The sequence below is a fragment of the Rattus norvegicus genome, chromosome 3 (genome assembly GCF_036323735.1).
Source record: "Rattus norvegicus strain BN/NHsdMcwi chromosome 3, GRCr8, whole genome shotgun sequence".
Lineage (NCBI taxonomy): Eukaryota > Metazoa > Chordata > Mammalia > Rodentia > Muridae > Rattus > Rattus norvegicus.
Window position 1 is genome coordinate 151,784,086 of NC_086021.1, and position 25,130 is coordinate 151,809,215.

At 48.6% G+C, this 25,130-nt stretch overlaps 1 protein-coding gene across 4 annotated transcripts in view; it reads right to left on the reverse strand.

Moving 5' to 3' along the window:
* Rrbp1 (ribosome binding protein 1) overlaps positions 1 to 25,130 on the reverse strand; it is a 61,870-nt gene that overhangs the window by 15,700 nt on the left and 21,040 nt on the right. For 3 of the 4 annotated variants that reach the window (NM_001427599.1, XM_063283802.1, XM_063283801.1), the window contains exons 2-7: positions 22,670 to 24,752; positions 8,887 to 9,035; positions 7,853 to 7,975; positions 4,154 to 4,306; positions 3,204 to 3,322; positions 1,700 to 1,853 (exon numbers count right to left, since the gene is read on the reverse strand). In NM_001427599.1, coding sequence (NP_001414528.1) covers positions 1,700 to 1,853; positions 3,204 to 3,322; positions 4,154 to 4,306; positions 7,853 to 7,975; positions 8,887 to 9,035; positions 22,670 to 24,731 — 2,760 coding nt within the window. In that variant the 5' untranslated portion in view covers positions 24,732 to 24,752. Of the gene's footprint in view, positions 1 to 1,699; positions 1,854 to 3,203; positions 3,323 to 4,153; positions 4,307 to 7,852; positions 7,976 to 8,886; positions 9,036 to 20,446; positions 20,756 to 22,669; positions 24,753 to 25,130 lie in introns of those variants that run through there. The other variant, XM_063283804.1, reaches the window with a different exon arrangement.

Here is a 25,130-nt window from a genome sequence, read left to right on the forward strand (position 1 = left end):
AAGCAATCCTCCTCTGGCTATTTGTCAACCATTCCCATACACTGGGCCCTGGGGAGGAGGACTTGTCAGACCTTCTGAAGAATCTAACTCTGCAAAAAGCCAGATCTCTATAGAACTCAAGTTTGTCTGGGGCCTGGGTAGGTGAGAGGGGCCAGTCAACATTTAACTCTAGTCAGCTAACATGAGATCCCAGGTCATGCCTCAACCCCTTTAAGGAGCTGACAGAATGAAAACAGCCCCAACCCCTTCTCTTTGAAAAGGGCAGGGGTTGGGGATTTAGCTCAGTGGTAGAGCACTTGCCTAGCAAGCGCAAGGCCCTGGGTTCCGTCCCCAGCTCCGAAAAAAAAAAAAAAAGAAAAAAAAAGAAAAAAGGAAAAGGGCAATGTCTGCATGGGGTGGTGCTGGGCCAAATACTTTAATTAGAGACACCAAGACAGCCTAGAGCACCCTTACTGAGGACGGGCTGTGACCCCTCAGCTGTAGAAAAGCAAACACCATATCCAGGCCTTAGGGTGTAGGTCTTCTCTACATTCTAGTGAGAAGGTTGTCTCCGCTCCACAGGGAAGGCACAACAGTGAAGAGTGGTCTAGCGCCTCCTAGAGGAAAAGTCTGCTTCTCCTCTGCCCTCCCATCACCGGAGCCTGATTCCCTACTTGGACTCTAATATCCTCACTCTCTTTGGAAACTGACAGGAACAGGACAGACAGAAATGTCACCCATGAAAAAACACTGACAGCCTGTCTTTGTCTCACTTCTTACGAGAAGGAATCAACCCAGATTGCAGGGACACTGCACATTTTTCTACTCACGGCCAACATTAGTTAGAATACTGGTTTCAAGAACAAACAACCACAGGAAATCATTCATCCACAGAAATAAAAATCTAAGACTTTGTACCCTGGAGGCATTGCCTGCCCTGGTCCCTAAGGAACGGGCTGACTCACACAGAAGGAGTTGCAGGTGAAAGAAGGACAGAATGAAAGAGGCCTTTCCTTTCAACAAAGTAAGCTGCAGTCTGGCATAGCCCCACCCCCTCCAAGTCCCACGGCAGAACAGGTGCTGCTCTCAAACCCAGAAACAGAGAAACTCAGCTTGCTCAGTGCTGACTGCCTCAGGCTAGGCTGATCTGGCTTGACACAAACTATCAGGAGCAGAAGCCTTAAGGCCCATGGGCTGACTGAGCCCCATGAGTGTTACCCAGCATGCTAGAGGACACCTCCCTCTTTTTGAAGGAGGCTGGGCAACCCCTTGAGAAACCAGCTTCCGAGCCACAGGATCTACAGGCAGTTAGTTTGCTTGGCCACTGCAGGCTGCGGTAGCTCAGGGAGCCAGACGGAGATCCAGATGCTGATTCTGCTGCGTCCTGGCCAGGCAAATTTTGAATATTGTTTCACTTCTCTGGGACACATGCTTCCTTGTGAGTAAAGGGCAGATGCCAACAGTCCCTACCTCACAGGGTAGGTTACAACCAGACTCATACTGATACTAAGTACTTATACCAATGCTTAGCACATAGTACCCTTCGTGTGCTATGACTCTTAACAAGCAAAGGTCAAGGTTCAAGCCCCAAACACTGACTACATCCCCAGCTGTCTATCATGACTGGAAAGGGATGACTCTGACCAGGCACCATCCCTGCTATGCAATCAGCTCTGGTGGGCAGTGAATGGGCACTGAGGTGCCTACCACTGCTACTCACCTGCAGCTGTAGAATCTGCTTCTCAAAGGTGGCTGCCTTGGCTTCCAGAGCCTTCCGTTGTTGTTCCTCCTGCCGGGAGGCCTCTGACTTTTCCACTAGCTCCTTGTTGACCTTGCTGAGTTCCTGTCGGAGCTTTGCCAGTTCTGTGTTCTGCCTGCAAGACAGTCCGCAGCCCCAATTGAGGACAGTGATAGAGCCTGGCCACTGTTCCTCCTTCTAGCATAGCTGCCTTTTCTGATTTTAGTGTCCACGTCTTGTCACTCGTATTCAAGTAATTTTTGCACATCAACCATGTGGCTTTTGGTGTTTTATTAAAAACGGGTTGCCAACACAGTATGTGGACCAGAGAGAGCAAAAGGCTTCTCCCAGACACCACTGGAAAGTCAAAGGCAAGACCGGTGCACGGCACCTCCGCTCACTCCCGGCAGTGTCTGGGCAGCAGCCCACAGATGCCAAGGGTCTTGTTTTGCTGGCAGATGTGATGCCAGCCCAGGGAGCCTCCTGAAGGCACTGAGAGCACTTGTCCTGGCTCCGTGTTCTAGCAGAGGACCTGGGAAGTCATGCAAAACTAGAGCACAGGGCACTTAAAAAAAGATTATTCTGGAATTTCAGGAAACTTAATGGAAAGGAAAATTGAGACTAATCAAATGTCCACTTCTGTCACTAGTACATATGCTACTTCTTCAGGAAAAGCATAAGGCAAGGAGACAGACGGAAGCCTGGCTGAGAGCTGGTGTGGGGCTCCTTAAGTCTTTAGCTCATGCACTGTACAGTGCAGAGCTCCGAGTGACCTGGTAAGGGCAGTGTGGAACCTGGGACTGCTTAGGACTTGTAGAAGGAGCCAGGACTGGTAAAATCCACCTGGCTGCTGTATACCCCACCCCCACCAGGCAGTTTCTGAACTGAAGGGAGGCAGCAGTTGACAATTGGGTGGCATTTCCCCAAGCTTCAGCACTTTCTCCAGAAAAAAAGCATCAGTAAATTCCACAGTGAGGTTCCTCAATCCCATATCCTCCCAGTGGAGGACTGAGACCCCAACAAGCCCTTACTTATCCTGAACAAATCTGCTTTAATACTCTGCCCTGTACCTCAAATAGGGGATGCAGTAAGAATGAGCATGAAAGTGCCACGGTGCCCGGATGCCAGCACAAGGACTAAGAGGCACCTGGTATTATCCCCTGCCCACCAGACTCCCCTCAACCTCAATAGCCAGCTACAAGCTGGCATACATCAGCTCTTTCTAAGGCATCGAGACGTGAGAGCTCTGAGACACCTGCCAAAGACTCAAGTGCTCAGAACCCACATAGAGGCTGGATGTGGGGAGAGTAGAAACTCACAGGTAGCTCTATATACAAGAGCCCTGTGTATGACTGCCACCCAGCCCCATACCCAGAAAGGCACTAGATCTCACCTGCTATAGCCTACACAAGACTCACAAAGTCCACCCATGCTCTAAGTCCTAGGGGACATGCTACCACAGTCTTTGCATGGGGCACTGGCTTACTTGCTTTCCACCTGGCTGGTAGCCTGATTCAAGGCATCCCTCAAGATGGAGTTCTCCTGCTGTAGGCGGGCCAGCTGAGTGTTAGGACCATTCTCCAGCTGTTCCTGAAGAGTCCGGATCTGAAAAGGTGCCAACAGGAACATCAGGGCGTCTGTCACTCACACAGAGAACTGACTGAACCTGCATCAACAAGGTCACACACAGCTCAGAGGGGAAGCTCTGGAGGCTGTATCTGCTCCCAAGGAAGTCAGGACTGCTGATAAAGCAAGGGGCCCATGCACGGTGACATGCCAGGGTCAGGGTCTCGGGGACAAGTGTGGACCTCCTTCACCACCATACACAACACATCTCTCTCCTCGCTGCTCTCTACACTCAGGGCTTCAGATGTATGCACATAACACATCTGAGGCCACACGGGTGGTATACTATTCTGAGGAAAAAAGCACAAGGTCACAAAGCACAACCACCTGAGCAACAGCTCACTTCTTGTTTTTCTGAGCCCACATGGCACCCATGGCACATGTGGCACGGAGGCTGTCATGCCCAGAACGAGCCAAGCATAGGTTTCAGAAGATAAATGTCAGACTCTGACAATGAGGGTCAGTCTAGACAGGCAGTCACCAGTGTTGGTCTCCAGACCCAGGCTAAGTGTATGTTCAGGTCTCCTAGTTCATGCAATCTTCCCAACCACACACACAGAAAATGTAATCAGCATCACTCCAGACTCACCTGGAGATGGAAATCCTCTGCCTAGGGTACTACCTGACACAAGGGTCTTTTGAAAAAGTGCTCTTTAAAATATATTTTTAATCTTCTTGGTTATTAATACCAGAAACATACAGAAACATTGAACCAAATTCAACCCCCAGCAGACATCCTCAGGCCCAGCTGAAGCCTCACCCTCTGGGCCATTATGACGCACTCAGGCCTGTCCCTTCCCCTGTGCCCACCTTGCCCTGCAGCTGTTGCACCTCCTTCACATGGTCCTGATAGCTGGCCTGCATCCGCGCCTGCACAGCTGCAATCTCCTGTTCCCGGGCTACCAGCTGCTTCTTCACCTTGGCCTCCCCAGCCGCAGCCTTGGCCTTCTCTGAAGCCATCTCCTGAGAAGAAACGACAGGTGGGGTGAGTGGCCTCATCAAACAGGCAGAGACTGGGCCACATTATTTTCTTGAAAAGCATTCAAAAGGTAAGGTTCTAAGTGGACACTGGTTCTGTCTGTCTAGGCTGGAAAATGAGTACTGTCACCAGCTCCACTGGTGCTCTGGAATATCCACTGGCATATTCCCTCGGGATCTGGCACCATTGCCTAGGCCTAGTGGGGCCCTGCATAGACTTCTAGGCCCAGAAGGTGTCCACAGATTTGCCTCCAGATTGAGGCTGAAGTGTACCACCTGCCATTTCACCTTGGGCTCCTTAGCTGTCAGTCCTGGTCTTCTGAGTCTCCTGTCCAGGCACTGGGGTGGACACACGGTAGTCCAGCCCAGAGTGAAGTGCCTGGCAGACCACACTGGAAAGGTTCTCCAGAAGGCTTCACCCTCCTTGTCCTACAGAGTCACACCTGGGCCCTCAACACTTAAAGGGCTAAGGTGGAGCTCCCAAGGGTGCTCAAGTCCATAAGCTTCTTCAGATACTATCACACTGCGCTCATCTCTGCCAGGACCTTCCACCTGGGTGCCAGACTCTGCAGATGACTGGCATGACTCCAAGAAAGATCACTAAGCAAGACCCTTCCCAACTATAAAAATGTCACCACAGGAATAAAGGAAACGTAGAAAGGACTGACATGAAACAGTCTACCACTCTCACAGGCTCCCATGAGAATGCAGTAAGAGGAACTGTCATATGGTCAGTAACATCTTCACATGAATTTTCTCACTCAATGTTTGATGCCAGGAGACATAATACAAATACGAACAAACACTCCTCCCTCAACTGCAAACCACCATAGGGCCTCAGTAGCCATTTCCTCACATCTGCTGGGTGGGGGCCAAGCAAGTCAAAGTGTGTGTGATCCAAGGCTCACAGTCTGTAGGCAACCAGATACAGGTCTGTGGCAATGGTAATTGCCTCCATCTGAGAGCTCCATTCGAGTGCTGAGGGCTGATAGCCAAACACCCATACAGGATACTGACAAAATGTTAGCCCATCGAAAGTAGAGGAAAACCTCAGGAGCAAGAAGGAGCAGGGCATACTGGGAGCAGGCAACCATCCAGAGAAGAAAGGAAGGCCAGATGCCAGAGACTAGACTTGGGGATAGAGGCTGGAGCTAGTGATAAAGTATCAAAGGGGTGTAAGGAGAGATCAGTACTGGACCTCCTAAGCTCAGGGGAAACAGGATGTGGTCAGGGGATAGAGAACCATAGCTGACACTGGCATTAAGTATCTTGGATCAGAGCCAAGGGCCACACTCTGGATGGTGAGGTGGGTAACAAAAATCAAGGCTTCTAGACCTGCAGGCCACACCAGGAACAGACCACTGCCTCAACCCAAGGAGGGTGGGGCATGGTGAATATGTCTAGGAATTAGATGCCAATGTGGTTTTTGAAAATATGTCACACAGCCACCTCTAAGGGACAGCATGGCACTGAATGTGACCCTGTGCTGGCCATTTCTTCATACCTACCACCCTGTCCTTGGTGAATGTGATTTCAGAATGGGAAAGGGCCCACTCTATCAGAGGTTGCAACCTCCTCATCCATCATACCCTAAGCCCTTTCTAAATTAAAGGGCACAGACCCAACTAACCAGCCAAGCCACACAGAGCCTGCCAGGAATCTAAATACTACTGTAGCCTCTCACTGTACTTGACTTTGGGAGTAAGCAAATTTCTGTTAGAAAATTAATTTCTCTTTCTGTCTAGAAAGATGGTGTCTTAGTTAGGTTTGTATGTGTGTGTGTCCGGGGGGGGAGTTGTTTGTTTGTTGGTTTGTTCAATTTGACATAATCTAGACTCACTTGAAAAGAGAGAAGCTATCCCTGGGCAGATGGACCTGGCTTATGTAAGAAAGCAGACTGAACAAGCCAGAAAGCAGCTTTTCCCATGGCCTCTGCTTCAGTTCCTGCCTTGAATTCCTGCCCTGCCCTCCCTCAGTGATGGACTGTGGTGATGGACTGTGACCTGAGAGTTATAAAATGAAACAAACCCTTTGCTCCTCAAGTTGCGTTTGGTCATGGTGTTTTATTACAGCAATATAAATTCTTTCCCAGGTAAAAGGTACAGAAAAATTGCTTCTCAGAAAAGCAGACTCTGATTCAGGGAGGCATGGTAGTCACCTGATCTAGGAAGGTGTGCTAGCCACCTGATCCAGGAAGTGGGAGGGCTTTCCCAAGTTCTATGGTATTAATACTCTCAGCCCTACTGTAGCCTAGGCCTAACTCCTAACATGACATAGTGTGCATAGTTAAGAGGAGACAGCACACCTGCTGCTGTCAAGCCAGGTAAAGGTCTGCATTCTAGTAACCATGTGTGGACACCTTGGGAGTCTTTCTTTTCTGCTCCTGAGCATGACCTCCCAAAGAGTGTTATTCAAAGGGTTGGGGTCTCGCCAGCCTGACCCTCAACCAGACTTTTCTGTCTGGCTCAGAAGCATAGCCACTGAATTAAGGATAAGGTCAACTTGCCTCATTTCTGTCTCCAATAAGCAGAGGGAAATATCTAAGGAAAGGGTGATGTCTAAGATGGTGTCAGACCTTTCTTTCTTTATTGAGACAGGGTGTCTCTGTGTAGCCTTCACTGTCATGGAACTCGCTCTGTAGATGAGGCTGGTTTCAAACTCAGAAATCCACCTGCCTTTGCCTCCCAAGTTAAAGGCGTGTGCACCACCACCACCACCCGGCATCATCAGATATTTCTTGACCCAGGCCATCTCCCTGAAGTCTGCTACTTGGGACAGAGAAGGCAGGGAATAGCAAAAGAAAACCCACAGCACCTGGCAGATGAGACGACCTTCTAACTTAGGGGATACCAGGCCCATGAGGATTCCCTTACCCTGCTCATCATGTCCACTGGGGACACTTGGACACCAAGACCCACTTCCCAGAAGCAGAGAACAAAAGGGAGGCTCCAGTAGGTTCAGCAGTGACTAGCTTTCAGTGACTGAGGACCTGGCATGTCCTGAACAATGTTCCAAGCCTGTCCCAACAGCAAGCCTGGCCCACCACCACCTGCCATTCAGAGTTAAAAAACCTTCCAGCTAGTCTGGCTCAGAGAGCCAAGAACTCTCCTGAACATCATTCCACTGATGTCAGACAAAGGCAGCAAAGCAACCTGGGCTGCAGTTCTCAGGAAAACCACCAGCATTAAATGTGCACCTCCTTTCTAGGTCACTAACTCAAAAGACCCTGGTACCCTGGGAGCCACCAGTCTGAGACCCTGGTCTCTGCTCAACTGCATGTATTCTTGGACCACAGGGAAGGAACCCTCTCAATACCACACTTTACCTCTTTAGGCAGCAGTAAAACATCAATGAAAACATTCTGGACTTGGGAAGAGCCACACGCTAGGCAGACAAGCCCCGGCTGAAGCCACCTGTCTCAGAGGCAGCCCTGAGCCTATCCTGATGACCAAAGGGCATCTGTGGCCCTGGGGCAAGGGGATCCTCAAAGAAAGAGAGGGGGGCTGCCTTGCTTCTGAGCTTAGGCTATACCTTGTTGAGTTCTCTTAGTTTGCTCTTGGCGACAGCTGCATCCTCTTGCTCTGTGGCCAGCAGCTTTTCTTTCTCTTCTAGTTGGCGCTTCAGAACTGCTACAGGGTCACCCTTCTGAGTGGCCTAGAAATGTTGACAAAGCCATGTTACCGGGGAACAGAAGAAGACACAGCCGTGCACCCCACCCCCCCTCGGCTCTGGCAATAAACAAAAGCACAGCAGGTAGCATGGGCTTCAAGATAAGTGGTTCCATCTGATCTTAGCACAGCATGGGAACAGATAGTCCTGTTAATCTACCCAGTCTTTAGGAACTCCCAGATCTTATACACACAGATGCTTGGGGTAGTTTTTATAGTGATGGTATTTCCAGTCAGTCTTAAAGCTAGAGAGTGCAGACTGGTGGCTACCTGCTGAAGTGTGGGAGCTAGGACAGAAACCCTGTACTCTAAAGCCATGGTCTGAGACAAGATGGGACAATGGTCACCCTGACCCTGGGACACTCATACCCAGGGACACCCTCATACTTACTTGCTGAGAGCTCTCAGCAGCACTGAGACCATACAAAGCATGGCATCCCCCAACACCTCCAGCCACTGAACTGACCAGCAAAATTACCATCAACCCAACCAGTTAAAGAAAAACCCATGCATATTGCACTTTCTAGACTGGCCAGGGGCACTAGGGAGTGGGAGCTTGCAAGTCTTTTGAGCTTGCCATGGTAGCTCAAGGGACATTATGTTCAGGTTTTTTCCTTGTGTGTTGGCCACCCAGTTGGCCCACCCAACTGGGTGTCTGTTCTAACCCCAGAAGCACAAGCAGCACAGAGGCCCTGCTCTGCACTGAGTACACAAGCAGTGGTGATCATTCAGCCCAAGCACAGACAGCAGTGGCAGGATTCTCTACGAAGAAGTGAAAATTGTTCTAGAACATTCTCTTTGCATTTTGACAAGACAGCTCCTGGGCAGGGGCAGAACCAGGCAAGACGTTCATCTCTAGGGAAAGGGGTCCGCTATATCAGCCCTGCAGTGGCCTACCTTATGCCAGGTGTCTTGAATGACTCCAGTCTTCTCAGAGAGGATCTCAATAAGCCGCTGGGCCTCGCCCTCACTGAACACCATGCTTCCAACTGTGGAGACCAGTGTCTTGTAGGGCAGGAAAAGAGGGCTGTCGCAATCTGGGGGCCCTGAAGTGGAAGGAGCAGGGGCTTACATTCTACCCCAAACAGGTGGATATATAACAACATCCATGAAAAGGTGGCTCTGGTCAGAGACAAGGAGCACTCTGTTGTATGGTACAGCGGACTTCTTGATAAACGATGGTCTGTGTGCCTAAAGTCCCAGCCAAGGCTAGGAGCAGCACCCTCCTTATTTCCTAGTGGTAGTAGGGATCAAACTCAGGGGTCAGTATGTGCTGGACAAAGGCTAGCCTTTGCCCTGTTCCTTCTTCCTCTTTTTAAGTTATCAAGACCGAAGCTGTGTAGGAATTTGAGGTAGCTTTGTTGATAGGGCTGGTTCAAAGTTCAGCACTACATATAAACCAAGTGGTGGCATATGCCTGTAATCTCAACACTTCAGAAATGAAGGCAGGAAGATCAAGGTCCTAACAGCTACACAGTGAATTTGAGGCTAGCCTGAGTTGCATTAGACCATACTTCAAAATAAGTAAATAAACAAGTAACAAAAATGGCGCTGCACAAAACTATGCACAACCCATTTTTCTCAGTTTTTTTCCCTCCATTTCTTCTTTTTCTAGTGAAACATTTGGTCCATCTCATTTTCTGTGGTTCAGGGAGATTGCCTTATTTACCCCAGCATCTCTATGGGCACTGCCTGCCCATGAGTATCCAGGGTACTCATCATTCAATCCAATGATGTCCAGAACCATACATACACAGAAAAGCTTGGAGGGTACCAGAACTCTGCTCCCCACGGTCAAGGACAAGCATGCTAGTTTCCCTAGAGGGAGCTCAAGTAGTGACTGGCTTCAAAAAAGAAATGGCTGTGCCAGGTCTCCCAGAATGAGCTCTTTACTCTCTAGATACAGACCACTTGCTTACCCCCCCCCCCCAAAAAAAAAATCACTACTCCCAGTCTCATTGATACCCATGCAGCCTTGCAGGCAAGAAAAGAGTGAACTGAGATAGCTCACCTAAAATGAATGCCTGGGAAATTGCTCCGTTGACATCTAAATTTGTCTCACAATTGAAACAGATGGCCAAATGCACTCAAAGAGCCGGACAAGGCCCCCCACCCCCCACCCCCGCCCACCATGTTGAAGCTCAGCTAAGCCTACCTTCTGAGGACAAGGAATGGAGAAGGCTTCTACAGCACTGTCACAATATTTTTACTTCACAGTCATAATATTGTCATTACAAGTGGAAGCACTTAGCGTGATATCATAATAAAGGAAAGGTGGGATGTGGGCGGGCTGGTTGCTAAGAGCACCTTATTTTATATAACGTCTTACCTTGGGAAAGTGCAGTAGATTTAAAAATAACCACACCAGCATTAAAAGGCCCAAGAGCTTGTATTGCCAAGAAAATGGGAGAGTAGGTGTGTGGGGACCCCATTTCTTAATTTCAATGAAATATGTATGCACATACAACTAATGGTGGACTTGTACATACTAGATATAATCCCGAATGCCGCAGAGCTAGAATAAAATAAAATAGAACAAAACAGAATAAAATGAACTCACTCTCCGGAAAAACCCCTACTGATACCTTTTTTGCTGTGTTTTGCCACACACACCCCCAACCTTAATAGATAGATATTCACTGCCCAGAGTTGAAAAGACACAGGTGAGGCAGGGCAGCCTCTTAAGCCTGTGTGGAGCTGAAGGCTACAGAGACATTTCCTTTCCTGACTCAGAATGGTCCTGGCACCTCTGATAATTTGTGCTTGCAACCCAAGACTCCTGCAACTTGTGATGTGCTTCAGGCAAAGAGTTTACACGGGGTTCCAAAGCCTTAGTATAGACAAGAGCATAAAATAGTAACCTAAAATACTGGTTGAGCATCAAGAGCACCCAATTTGGATAAATTCGGTGAAGTATGCTGTTAAAATTCATCTCAACTGTTTCCTTTTGGCCTATTCTAATGTGGCGAGAGGGACTACTAAGTTAAGGCTATGGGTCATACTATATTCCTTAGACTATGCCCTTCTATCCCCATGGACCTCTAAAGTGCTCCTTGACAAAAATCTTAGAAGCACCTATCCTCAAGAATTCCCCAAGTGATTGAAATCTCTAACCTCTTAAATTCTCCACCAGAGGACACTCTTCTAGTAAGGCATGCTGGTGTGTACCTGTAATTCCAGTACTTGGAGGTAGAGAGGGAGTTTAAGGCCTGCTGGGGTACATGAGGCCTTATCATAAAGAAGAATGGGGCGGGGGAGTCCAAACAAAGACACTGCCCTTTAGGCCCTGTCCCTCGAGGCTCAACTCCTCCCATGGGAGGAAAACATCTGGCTATCACTGCTGAAGGAAGTCTTGCTATTGAATATCATCTCAGGCACAAGGCTATGGGATGCTTCAAGATGCTTCCAGCACTGTCTAGGAGTTCCCTCCTATGCTACACAGTATAAATAAATAAATTAATTAATTTATCTTAAAATAAATAATGAACAAACAGTTGTAACAAATGAAACAATCCAAAGAAATGTAAGTAAAATTGAGCCTTCTCTGTCTATTCTGCTTTTCCACCCACAGAAATATTACCTTCGCCATACACACTCTCCTATAACTTCACAAAACATTTTTCATCAACTCCCTTAGGCAAATTAAATAAATAATAAATACATAAATAGGAGAGCACTGTCTCTGAATCAGAGGCAGTAAAACTGACAGCAAGGAAGAATGAGCCCCTGGGTGAGTCCTATCCAAATAGCATGCCCACAGGAGCCTAGCACATGCCCAGCACCCCACTCACACCTCTAGCAAATGCTTGAAGATTCTAGTAATTCTTGGTATTGTGAAATCTTAAAGTATTAAAATAAACCTACCAGAGACTCCATATTTAATCCATTAGCCATGGCTTTAAAAAGAGCAAGGGGTTAGGGAATTCTAGAAGAGGTCGGCTCCCTGCATGGCACCCTGGCAGCCTGGGTCTGGCTCACATTGGTTGATGGCTCTGGTCTAGAGAAGAATGCAGCAGATAGACAGAAAGGAGTAGCTACAAGACAGCATCAACCAGATGTGGGGGACACAGCCACACACTCCCCTTGGACTAGGCCATTCAGGAATGAGGCACTCCACAAAGGAACTTTGGGGGCCTAAGGGACCTGCGACACAGCACACCACTCCAGGTAACAGCTAACAAGGGAAGTCAGTCCAGAAACTTTACAGCTGTAGACTATCTAAGAGACTGGACCCATAGTGCTGGACGCTAACTCCATGGTAGGTAGGAAGGTAAGTAGGCAGGTAGGCAGGCAGGCAGGCAGGTAGGTAGGTAGGTAGGTAGGTAGGCAGGCAGGCAGGTAGGTAGGTAGGTAGGCAGGCAGGCAGGTAGGTAGGTAGGTAGGCAGGCAGGCAGGCAGGCAGGCAGGTAGGTAGGCAGGTAGGCAGGTAGGTAGGTAGGTAGGCAGGCAGGCAGGCAGGCAGGCAGGCAGGTAGGTAGGCAGGCAGGCAGGCAGGTAGGTAGGTAGGTAGGTAGGCAGGTAGGCAGGCAGGCAGGCAGGCAGGCAGGTAGGTAGGTAGGCAGGTAGGCAGGTAGGCAGGTAGGTAGGTAGGTAGGCAGGTAGGTAGATAGGTAGGTAGGCAGGCATATAGGCAGGTAAAGACAGACAGGGGCTAAACAAATATATCTCTCTGAGCCAAGGCCAGTCTATGGGCCTAGGCTAAAAATGCCAATTTCCAACTCAGCCCCTTTCAACTGTCTCCTTTAACCACTGGCTTAACCACCTCCTGCCTCAGTTTCCTTGTCTGTAAAGTCAGTGATAACTGTTCCTCCCTCATGGCCTGGCTGCAAAGATTAACTTAATTTGTGCTTGGAATGAGGCACCGGGAAAGCACTGAAAATCAAACTAACTGCAGGGCCAACTCTGGAGGCCCAGCCATTAGGACCCACTCCTTGGACAGCCAAACTCCTATCCCTTTCCAGCTCAAGAGTGGAAGAACTCAGGCAAGGGTGAGGCTCAAAGAATGGCCTCTCTGAGGCCAAGGCTGACTTAGAGACTCAGAAAAAGGACAGACTGTTCTTACTTCTGAGGCACACAAGCTTGAGGGAAGAGGATATGCCTCCACTGACAAGAAGCCTGTATGTGCTTAGTGCCTGGACTTCAAAACTATGATGCAAACAGTTTGCTACAGAAATACCTTCCCCACCTAGGAAATGAAACTTGTAAAGAGGTACTTAGGAGTCTCTTCTCTGTCAACTGTGGGCTCCTCTAGGAAAATTTGCTCTTTGGCTGCATAACCACCAACTCCCCAGTGAATGGCCTCGGCAATAAGATGATGTTAATATAAGGGGGCCCTGAGACTTACAGCTCCCTGCTCTAGCAGCCACCACCCTACACTGTCAGCTATACAACAGCCCTACTTTCTCCACCAGCAGGGAGCATCAGCCCACTCCAGGACTTGCCCTGTGAGCACCTACAGATAGCTGGAGGCTAAATGGAGGTGAGTACTACTGTAGGTTCCTGAACAGCCCTGCCCAGGACAGGCAGGCCCAGCTTTTTTCTAAACAGTGTGTGCACTGTACCCCTGAGAAGTCTACAGATGCCTGGCTTGGAGAGGTTAAGTAGAAAGGAAGACGACAGCTATGCAACACAGCAGGCACAGGGTGGTCATGCAAGAGAGCTGCATGCTGGGCCTAGAGAATGCAGATACAATGGAAGCCGAGGCTGAAGCACGGGTGCTTCCTCAAGCACTACTGAGTAAAGAGGTAGCAAGAGGTCTGAAGGAAGGGGGCAGCCCAGGAAGTCTGCAGGATCCAGGACTTCGGATTCCCAGGAGTAGAGGGAGGTAGGGCTGGAATAGGAACAAAATTTCACCAGCCCCAGAGATCTGGATTTTACCCCATAGACAAAGTGCAGTAACTAAAAGGGAACACTGTGTGGAATGCCAAGAGGAACAAGGCTTGAAGAAGACAGGAGAGAGCCTGAGCCAGCACTCAAGCCTGAGAGTATTCAGGCGACTAAGTGTGAGAAGCCCAGATCATAACCAGGGGACACTTCACAGTGGGGCCTGACAGAAGCACAGGTGGGGACTAATGAGGACTCATGGCAAGAACATTCATTTTCTTAGGGACTGTCCAAAACCCATTCTGAAGGCCTTTCCCTCAAATGCTGGACCTTCACAGCAAATGGCATGGACGGTGTGAGTTCCTAGGACAGCATCTCCACAGGAAAGAAGTCATATCCTAACCTTAAGCAGATTCCATGACCAGTCCATCTTAAGCACCTCAGCCAAACTGAGCTGTGCTACAGAAGAGTCAGGCCCCAGACCTCTAAGCCTCTTGGGAGCCCAGTTCCAAGTGATCATTTACATTTACAACCAAAGATCCAGGAACCAACCAACGGCAAGGACTGTCTAACATTACCACGGCCTCTCCCCAGTCATACATTTATAAACTGTGGCCAAGAAGTCTACAGGAAAATACAAGCCCTCAGAAAAATTAGAATACACCCTGGTTCCTCCCACCCCTACTTACTGCTCTCCCGTCCTCAGTCAGGATGGCCCGGGCAGCATGTTCAGGCAGCCCTTCCCAGAGCAGGCCAGCCAGAGAAGAACAGCTGGGCCAGAGCCCTAAAGGGTCAGACACAGCTGCGGTTCCCAGGGCCCTGGCACCAAGCACAGAAGCTGTGGAGAGGAGCTTATTAAGGCTCTCCTCCTTGATAAAGAGAGAATAACCTATAACCAAGCTGGAAACGTATCCTACAGATAAATGACTGTTTTCCTCTTTACACTTATTTTTCTTTTCTCCAGAATTCAACAGAAACAATTTTATATCTGAAACAAACAAACAAACAAACAAAACCAAAAACAACAACAACAACAACAACAAACCGCACACATCACAACAGTTGTTAAGACAACTATGGGAAAGCCTGCGCAAACTCTCTGCTTGGGCTTTCAGGCAGAATGCTCGAGACCAAGGCAATAGTTTCAGCAAGCAGTCACACTTTTCCTTGGTGCCTACAGAGCAAACCGTGCGTTAGCATGGGCCTCACCACAGAGACCTGGATAGTGTCTGCAGACTCAGCACAGCCACATCAAGTAGTCACTAGATGGGGGTTTCCAGAAGAATGCCAGCCAGCAGCTCACAGTGACACTTAACTTACTTCCCTGGGTGTCTCCTTACACTCTTTTTTGGAGAAGGGAAGAGAGGAAGAGAGAAGAATTGGGGAGAGGGTGAGAAAACAGGGACTTGGGTTTTGAAGAACTCACACGGACAGCAAATACTGCTCAAAGCATCTAGGGTTTTGTTCAGAGATTCAAACCCTGACACACAGTTGACGTCAAAGAACAAAGGTTACCAAGGCTGGTTCTGAGTACACACCTGGTGGCTTCAGCCTGAAAAAAAGGGTGAAGAGTTAACTGTATGAAGGGTGGGAAGGGGTCTCAGGAGGGCTGCTGTGCAGACCCTGGGCTGCCGTCTGCTGGCCACATGACTTCTGCCAAGTCTAAGCTGTCCGTATAGAGCAGGCAGAGCTGGGCTAGCTGTGAGCAGCACAAATGCAGGAAAATCAACAGCCAGCACCTGGACAGAGCCTGGCTGCACAGGACGATGCCACACTGCAGACAAGCAGCGGGATATGCCAGGTCTGGGCAAGGCACCCAAAGCACGGGTGAACAGGCAAGGGTGGAAGGGAAGGGAGCACCTGCAGCCCAACCACTAGTTTTAAAGAAAGAGCTCTGACCCGCAATGTAAGCCCTCAGTAGGTTTTCCTGCAAGCTCTGATCGCCCTTCTTTATCTCGTGTCATGCCCCTGTCGAGTTACAGCTCTTTTTACACTGTATGTCCTATTACACATGTCTGCCCGCTCTGCAGGTAGAATGGTGTTCCTGCAAAGCTGCACACAGGAACTCAGAAACCTCCACCAGCACCCGCAGGACACCCCTAGCTTCAGGGCACAGAAGCATCTTTGACATCCATCTTACCTCAGCTTACAAGCACTTACCAGGTAACAGGTGCCAGGGCCTGGGTGGGCACTGGCATCTTGTGGGAGGCCTGAGAACTTCTAACTCCCCGAAAGGACTAACAAGGTTTCCGCCGCCAGAGATGCTCCAGGAACACACAGACTGGAACTCCAAAGTGGAGTTCGTTTCTTTTCCAGTTTAAAAAAATACTAATACAAATAGAAAAACTAGGAAAATGTGAAAGGGTAAATGAAAGATACAAAAAAAGTACCCACAATCCTACCTCCCAGTGCTGTCCTTTCTCCCATGCAGACCATGAGAGACTCATAAAAAGCCTATTTCTGTTTTCTACATTTTGGAGGGTGGTGGGATTCTCCTGGCCATGACATCATGGTCACCTGGCCCCAGAATAAGGGGAAGGAGAGAGTTCTTCAAAAAGCCACGCACAAAGTATGACAAAAGTACCAGAGGCCCTGTCCCACTAAGCGGGATGCCACAGGCTCTGTGCTAGAGTCCTCATCAGATCCTGGTCTCAACTCTTCCCTCTAGCAGGAAACAAGCCTCACTCCAGTTAACAGTTGCCTCATTCTAGAACTCATGCTATCTGCGGGCCAGGGAACTATGCAGTCTATTTCCTATATCCAGACCCACGTAGGATCTAACCAAAGCCATTTCTACTGCAATCTCCTGACAGCACACCACCAAGAGGCCGTTCCAAGTGATCAGGGCAGCCCAGCTCAGGGTGGGAGGCAGGTGAGCATAATTAAGAAGGCAGATTAAATCCAAAGATAAAAATAGATTTTAAAACCACCACCACATACCCAGGCTTCCTAAGCATCCTAAAGGATCCTTGGCACAGCTGCTGGACTACTCAGAGTGCAGCAGTGGTACCCCAAACACTTCAGTTCAGGGGAGTTTTCACTTCTCAAGGATTCTACCAATTCCCAGTCCCTAAACATTCAGAAAAGAATCCCTGCTTTTTACTTCACAGGCCATTGTTTCTCCTCCTTCTACAAAGAGCTCATAACACTCCTCTGCAACAAAAACCCTTCTCAGTTCAATGTAGAACCACATAAGCAAGGGTTAGCTCTGAAATAATCAAGCAGGCCTCTGTAAATCCCCAACTGTTTTTGGAGATCGAGGAAGCAGTCTTCTTAAATGAAAAATGTACCTACCTTTTGACTTGCAATTATAGCCCTAGGAATTTACTTTAAGAGACACACAGCAATATATGTATCTCACTGCAGCACCAATTTTAGCACCCAAAAGAGCCTGCACACCACTTAAGTGTCACTTAAATAAATCACGATACATTCACACCACAGAATGTTACATAGCCAAATGTGGCAGCTTTGCAAGCATGGATGTGGCAAGATGTCACCAATACACTGTAAAGCAAACAGCAGTTTCTAGCTGGGTATTACCACAGCTTGCATGTGATAGCAGTGTCTCCAGGGTCCCCCAGAAGTGAATGGTGACAGGGACAGAATAGCAAGAAAGACTTTAGATTTCCACCCCATCCATACTCCTCTACTATTTACATTGTTTGCTGGAAACATACTTTCATGTAATAATACATTTTTTAGGAGCAGGAATCAGGTGTTCATTGCCAAACACTGCCACAGACAAGTAGTAAGAAACCATGGCATGGCCCCCAATCAAGCTCTGAAAGAGCTCCAGCTGGCCTACAGAAACACGCCCAGGCCTGCCTCCACACCTCCCACATCTCCTCTGTGATACCTGTCATCAAAGGCCTTGCACCAGCCAGGGACAGAGTGACTGGTAATGCAAGCCCAGTTGCATCCTGGACTGCTCCTGCACCGTGATGTCATTAATGCCTTGCTATATGAGGGACAGTGACAACTAGACCTACGTAGGGGAGTAAGTGTATATGATACACATGGCTATAAACCAGGTCTTCATAGAGATACCTGCAAGATGACCCAGGAGGCCACCTCCCTCCAAATGGTTGCTGCTTAGAACATGGGTGTCCAATGGGACTTTCTGATGGTGATGTTTTATCTCTACACTGTTCTAAAGGGCAGCCGCTTGTAACATTTGACAGAGCTTTAAGGGGCTCTAAGTATGATCAAAGAACTTTGGACTTACTTTGGATTGATTAAATGAATTTAAATGGTCAGGAAGACCAATGTCTCTTAGTGGAAAAGCACATCTCTCCACCCTAATTTGTCCATAGCCAGTTGTTAAAACCTCATGATGCCAAGGGCCCCTCCTCACACCCTGCCCAAGTCTAGGTCTCCTGAATTTGTGGGAGGAGCTCCCTTCCCTAGCCTGCTCTATACCAATAACAGAACCTGCCTGGTAAGCGTTTCCTGGATCCTCACAGCATTACCTCAGGCTACTTCATCTGCCCAGCCCTAGACTCCCAGATGCCTAGCACCCATCAACAGTTCGGCCACAATTCCTTTGGGCACTTGTGGTCCCCAGAGTACAGCAGCTCTGGACAGACACACACTTATTTGTGGCCAAAGGCAGGGTGTCTAAAGCCAGGCCAACTGGGACCAACCAGAGCCTAGCCAAGAAGAGTCGGAACACAAGGTCTAGCTTTGTGAAAACATTTAGGACTGCTTGTCATCCATGCCTGCTCACCTGGCTACACTCACAGCTGCAATGTTTGATAGTAGATCAGGTGAATTCTAGTACACTCCCCCTCCATGTACCAGACTAAGATGATTCCATGAGCCTCTGGAAAGTGCGATACTGTCAGATTTCATGCCCCAAACTTTCAGTTACTATAGTCCATGCTTCAGTGAAGCCTGTAGTACATTCAAGAGGATGCTAGACAAAGTGAGTCCAAGTTTCCATTGGAGCTGTGATCCAGTAATCCAAAGTACTCCACTAACACCTGGCTTTGTACTTGATCCCCCACCACCTCCACCCCAGGTCTTCACACTGGAGGGCCAAAATCAGGATTCTCCACTGTCTGTGGCTAAGTGCCCTACTTTGCCCAAAGTTCCCCAGGTGTTTTCTCTGCTCAGCAGCTGTGAGAGTTACCAGACGAGCAGGCATGCATGAGAAGCAGGCCTGAGTGTTTTCATAGATAGATGGATGGATGATGGATGGATAAAGACCTTTGGAGTCACATGTCCTACTTAGAATCACCAGTATAATGGAGGGAAAGGTCATGTGTTTATTGAACCCACCGTGAATCTCCACCCTGTGCTGACCACCATCCACAGAGGCGGAGAGACACTGCAGGTGCTATCTATATGGAGTACCTGCTTTACTCTCCCCATCATGCTGCTTAGCCATGGCTGGGGTTGGGTCACCCTCCCATGCTAACATCAATCAAGAGAATCGTGGCCAAGAATAAGAAATATCTTTAGAGCCCAGGAACTAGGAAGGGTGGGAAATATATTTTGCTGGAGGATAAGCAGACTGTGACAGAATCCATTAGGCAAACCTAAATGGGTGGTCTAGCCAAGGGCAGCCAGGTCCCAAGGGACCAGATAAAGCACTATATATAAATGGACACACCAAGCTCTCCTTATAACCCACAACCATCAGGGGCCATACTGATTGGGTCATTTTCAGATAACCCTCAGAGCAGAGCCAAATATATGGTGCACCTATAAAAACAGTAACTCACGACCATGTTCTTGCCTGCTTTGGTCTGACAATGCCACACAGGGTCTGGCCACTGCACTAAGACATGATGAGAAGACATGATTCTTTATCTCCACCATCATCTTCCATAAACCTGCCCGTGGAGTGGAATGGACAACCTCCACATAAAGCATGCTCACCCTGCTCACATCACAGCAAGCAGGAGCAAGTCCCCTATATGTAACAGGAAGCTGAGGGGAGTCTTGATATCGTAGAGGTGAGATGGGGACTCACTTACCTAAGGGTACTAAGTGGGAACAGAGTTATGAACAGCAAAAATAAGAATTCTCACAGACCTTCACACACCCTCAAAGACCTATGAGTTTTCCATGGCTCACCACGGAACCTCACCAATAATATACTCTCCTGGTTCTATAGGAAAAACAGATGGTAACCCTCTTAAGAGCATGATGGCTCATGTTCATATAGGCTAAGACAGGAAGGCCATTATTTTGGAGCTAGCCTGGGCTACAGTGACAGATCCTGTCTGGAAAAGAAAAAAACCTAGAAGAGGCAGCTAACTACATAGACATGTCACTTGGGCAGTAAGTACCTGGGATCTCAGGATTCACAAGTGCTTATGAGTGCTTTCCGTCACCTGCCCTGAACTTATAATGCTTGAAAACCATGGTCCCTTCCTTCTCTGTGACTCTAGCTCTAACCTGTCTTCAAGACTATACTACCTCCTTGACAATCCTGGTCTTCAGTGAGGCACCTAAGCTATGAGGCTCCCAGTAGTGGGTCCTGCTCTACGCTTCAACAGTTACCGATGGGAACTGATCTACTGCAGAAGCCTGATATAATGATCTACACAATGAGTTTGCCAAACACAAGGAAAAGCAGCCCAACACCCCTGCCCTGCATGACTCTTTCTGGACTGTCTCAGCATTTGGATGTTATCATTATTGCTTTATTCTTTGGGGGATAAGGAATACAGCATTTAATAAAATATATCAAGACCCAATTTTATGCCCCTACAGTAATTTCAAAAGGCCATTAAATAAGAATTTTAATGAGAAATTATCTACTGCAACATCTCATTAGGATTTCTGTCCCATGTGGCCTTGCACCAAGGAGAATGATATCGAAGGCCTTCCACACAGGTGTTTCCAACGTCAGGGGGCGCTGTCACAGCCACAAGAGCCAATGCCTTCTTCAGGGTTGCTTCCAATTTTTGAAGAATAAAATATCAGCACACTGCATAAAAAAAAAAGTCAAAGAACAACTGGACTCTAGCTGTGGGACAGCCAGCACTTTGCCTCCACAGGTCCCCCATCCAGATCCAACCAACCTGGGATCAAAAACATTAAAAAAACCAAAGCCAAAAAAACCCCCCAAAAAACAACAACAACAAAAAAACAAACCCCAAAACCAAAAACAATGTGCCTCTCCTAGCAAACATATGCAGACCTTTTCTTTGAAGTCATTCCTTAAACAATACAACATAACAACTGCTTACACAGCGTCTGCATTGCTACAAATGTAGCTCATTGGTACAAAACTTCCCTAACCAAGTCAGAGCCCCCGTTTGATCCCAGCACTATATGGGGTGGATAATAAACACATTTTTTTTTTAAAGGAAAATGAATACAGGACTTTGGGAGTTACTTATATGCAAATAGGATGTCATTTACGAGGTGACAATATTTGCAGATTTTGGGATTCACAGGGAGGGGGAGACAGGTGAAGAAAGCCTGTCTATTTTTTAAAGTTGTTTTTGTTGTGTTATCCCGTATTTAATGCCTTTGACTTCTTTCACTATCACACTGTTTCAAGAATTTGGTAGCCTACTTTTCTGAACTTAGTGTCAACACTGTGCCATCTCTATATGTCTCCATGGGTCTTAACATCTCTCACCACTGACATTGGTGGCTGTGCTGTGCCTGGGTCAGCAGATGCAGGGTCCACAGGCAGTCTGGGGGCATCAAGTCCACTAAGCATCTGTGTGCTACAGTTCAGCTTCCTCGGGGAGACCTCCTGGGAGAATTCCTCAAAATCCTGTTAGTGTGCCAAAGTGTTTTTCACCAGTCACACAAATTCAACTTCTCTTTAACCCTGACTAAAGCTGTACAGTTACCACCCACTAAAAATACCAAAGTAAATCAGTGTTCTGTGATGTCTATCTACTTTCTATCTATATAATATAGAATCCACATTAAGTTCTAGAGTGCTTCATTAAATGACTAAGGAAGAAGGGATGGGGCAATAAGGAGGAAACATTATTTCTTAAAAACAATAAAGCTGACATTAGGTAAAGTATGAACACAGAACAGACTGACAAGATATAGCCAGATGTTCAAGAAAATTTGCCAAGCTACTCTGCCTACACTGTTCCTCACATCTCACTGTGCAGTCCCTCACTGGAGACATGGTGAGTGCTCTGCACCTTGTCTGGGGACCATTCACATGACTTGCCCTGAAGAATGAGATGTAGCTTGAATGTGACTGATCAAAATGACTTATGCCTCTGCTACAACTCTGAGAAGCCCTCTGCCCCTGTGAGACACAGATTCTTTAGCCTACATCTCCAAATGACTTCACACATGCCAATAGCCCTGAGCCAACTCAGTTAAGGCACAGCAGGGGGCAGAGCCTCTCAGCAGACAGGCTCTAAATCAGCCAACCTTAGCTAATCATAGAGACAGGAAGCAAAGCAGAGAACTGCTGTTGTAAGGTAACAGAATCGGGGATGCTTGTTGTAGAGCCTTACTACAGTAGCAGCTGACCGACACAGATGGCACCATGTTATGTACCTACATCCTCCAAAACGAAGCACTCCCACATGCAGAGGATGGAGGCTCACAAAACTCAGGAAGCCCAAGACTCAGAGGCCCCTCCTCAAGGCTACATAACCAATACCATCACTGGGCTATGCTTCTTGCTGGTGATACAGCTCCCTTAGACTTATGCATGCTCCTATGAGTAAACACTCACCCCCGCTCCTGTATAAACCCCAAGAGCTCAATAGTTCAAGACAGACTTGGTGGAGTATCTCTCTAGCGACCATCAGTACCCTATCTGGGTGAAGACAAAGTCAACAGCAGAAAGCCAACCCATCAGTCACAGAGAACAGCTTTCCTTCAAGCTCACAGAGCAGGCAGAGACACTCACCAGGCTCTCCTTTTTTCTTTGACTTCTTCTTTGCAGGTGCCTCTTGCTTTGGTGCCTCCTGGCTCTGGACCATGCTTGCATTTTTACCCTGAGCAGGAGTCATCTCCGACTTTTTACCCTGACCGGCAGCTGCATCCACTTTTTTGGCCTGGTTGGGGGATCCTTCTACCTTTTTGCCTTGATTTGGGGCTCCCTCTGCCTTTTTTCCCTGATTGGGGGACCCCTCTGACTTTTTCACCTGGTTTGAGACACCCTCTGTCTTTGTGCCCTGATTAGCAACTGTATCTGTCTTTCTGTTCTGGTTGGGAGCCCCCTCCCCCTTCTTGCCTTGGTTGGGATTTCCATCCCCCTTTTTGCCCTGATTCTGGGACCCTTCCCCTTTCTTGCCCTGACTTTGAACCCCCTCTGCCTTTTTACCCTGGTTCTGGGCCGCCTCCATTTTCTTGCCCTGAGCTGGGGTTCCTTCTGCTTTTCTGCCCTGGTTTTGCATACCCTCTACTTTTATATTCTGGCTAGGAGACCCTTCCCCTTTCTTGCCCTGGTTCTGGGCCCCCTCTCCTTTCTTGCCCTGGTTCTGGGCCCCCTCTCCTTTCTTGCCCTGGTTCTGGGCCCCCTCTCCTTTCTTGCCCTGGTTCTGGGCCCCCTCTCCTTTCTTGCCCTGGTTCTGGGCCCCCTCTCCTTTCTTGCCCTGGTTCTGGGCCCCCTCTCCTTTCTTGCCTTGGTTCTGGGCCCCCTCTCCCTTCTTGCCTTGGTTCTGGGCCCCCTCTCCCTTCTTGCCTTGGTTTGGGGTTCCCTCTGGCTTCTTGCCTTGATTCTGGGCTCCTTCTATTTTTTTGTCCTGTTTTTGAGTTGCTTCTCCCTTCTTGCCTTGGTTCTGGAGTCCTTCCCCCTTCTTAGTTTGATTCTGGCCTCCCTCCCCCTTCTTGGCCTGGTTTTGGTTTGCCTCCCCCTTTTTGCCCTGATTTTGGGCCCCTTCTACCCCTTTCTTGGCCTGGTTCTGGACCCCCTCACCTTTCTTAGCTTGGTTCTGGGCCCCCTCCCCCTTCTTGGCCTGGTTCTGAGCCCCCTCTCCCTTCTTGGCCTGGTTTTGGCCCCCTTCGCCCTTCTTGGCCTGGTTCTGAGCCCCCTCTCCCTTCTTGGCCTGGTTCTGGGCCCCCTCTCCCTTCTTAGCCTGGTTCTGGGCCCCCTCCCCCTTCTTAGCCTGGTTCTGGGCCCCTTCTCCCTTCTTACCTTGGTTCTGGGCTCCCTCCCCCTTCTTGGCCTGGTTCTGAGTCCCCTCCCCCTTCTTAGCTTGGTTCTGGGCCCCCTCCCCCTTCTTGGCCTGGTTCTGGGCACCCTCTCCTTTCTTAACTTGATTCTGGGCCCCCTCTCCCTTCTTAGCTTGGTTCTGGACCCCCTCCCCCTTCTTAGCTTGGTTCTGGGCTCCCTCCCCCTTCTTAGCCTGGTTCTGGGCTCCCTGCCCCTTCTTGCCCTGACTGCTGGTGGCAGGAGCACTGGCCTTAGAGCCCACGGGGGGCACAGCCACCATAGGCACCTCTTTGGGTGAGGCTTCCAAGATGGCAGACTTTGAAGCAAGAACCTGGATGGAATTCACAATAGAACTGACTGCTGGCTCCACCTTTGCCACTTTTTTCTCCTTCTTCTTTTTGTCCTTAGGGGAGGAAGCCAGCTTTTCCTGAGGCATGGCTGGTACAGTGGCTACAGGGGTACGGCCCACAGAGGAATGGACTGAAGTTGGAGCCACAGCCACAGCTGGTACGCGCATTGGTTCCTTGAGGATGATGGTCACATTGGGATCCAGGTCGTGTTCAGGTATCTTCCCATTAGGCTTCTCTTCCTTTTTCTTGGTCTTTCCTTTCTTCTCCACGGTTTTCTCCTTCTTTTTCTTCTCTCCTTTCTGGTGGTGAGTTTTTGCCATCTCCTTGCGCTGGTTGGCAAGGGCTTCTTCATATGACGTCTCCTTCATGGAGAAGGTTGACACCAGGAAGATGCCGATGGCAGAAACAACCATAAACCCGCCAAAGACCACAACCCCCAAGGTCTGAGTGTCGTAGATATCCATCTTGGCTGGCTTGCTTTCCACCTGCCAACACATACAAGTAGATTACTTTCTGGAGAAATGGAAAAACTAGACAATTTTCATCCCTTATCACCAAACTTAAGATTTCTCACCGTTTTCAGACTAAATTCAGAGTAGGAGCAAAGCCATGTTTGCTCCACTTTCTTACCTGACCCCTTCAGAAATGGGTAATTTTTACCTAGTATATCAATACTTCTTTTAGTGCTGGAGATAAGAACAGGCGGATGGAGGGGTACAGGGGAACAACTCGAGTTTCTAATGTTTTGTAGCCTCCAAAGCCCATGGCCACAGCCCAAGTTCAAGGTGCCCCCTTGAACCTGCCCCATTTAAATCACTCATGAGCACAAGTGCTGACCAGAAGTGAAACAACAGGGAGTAGTG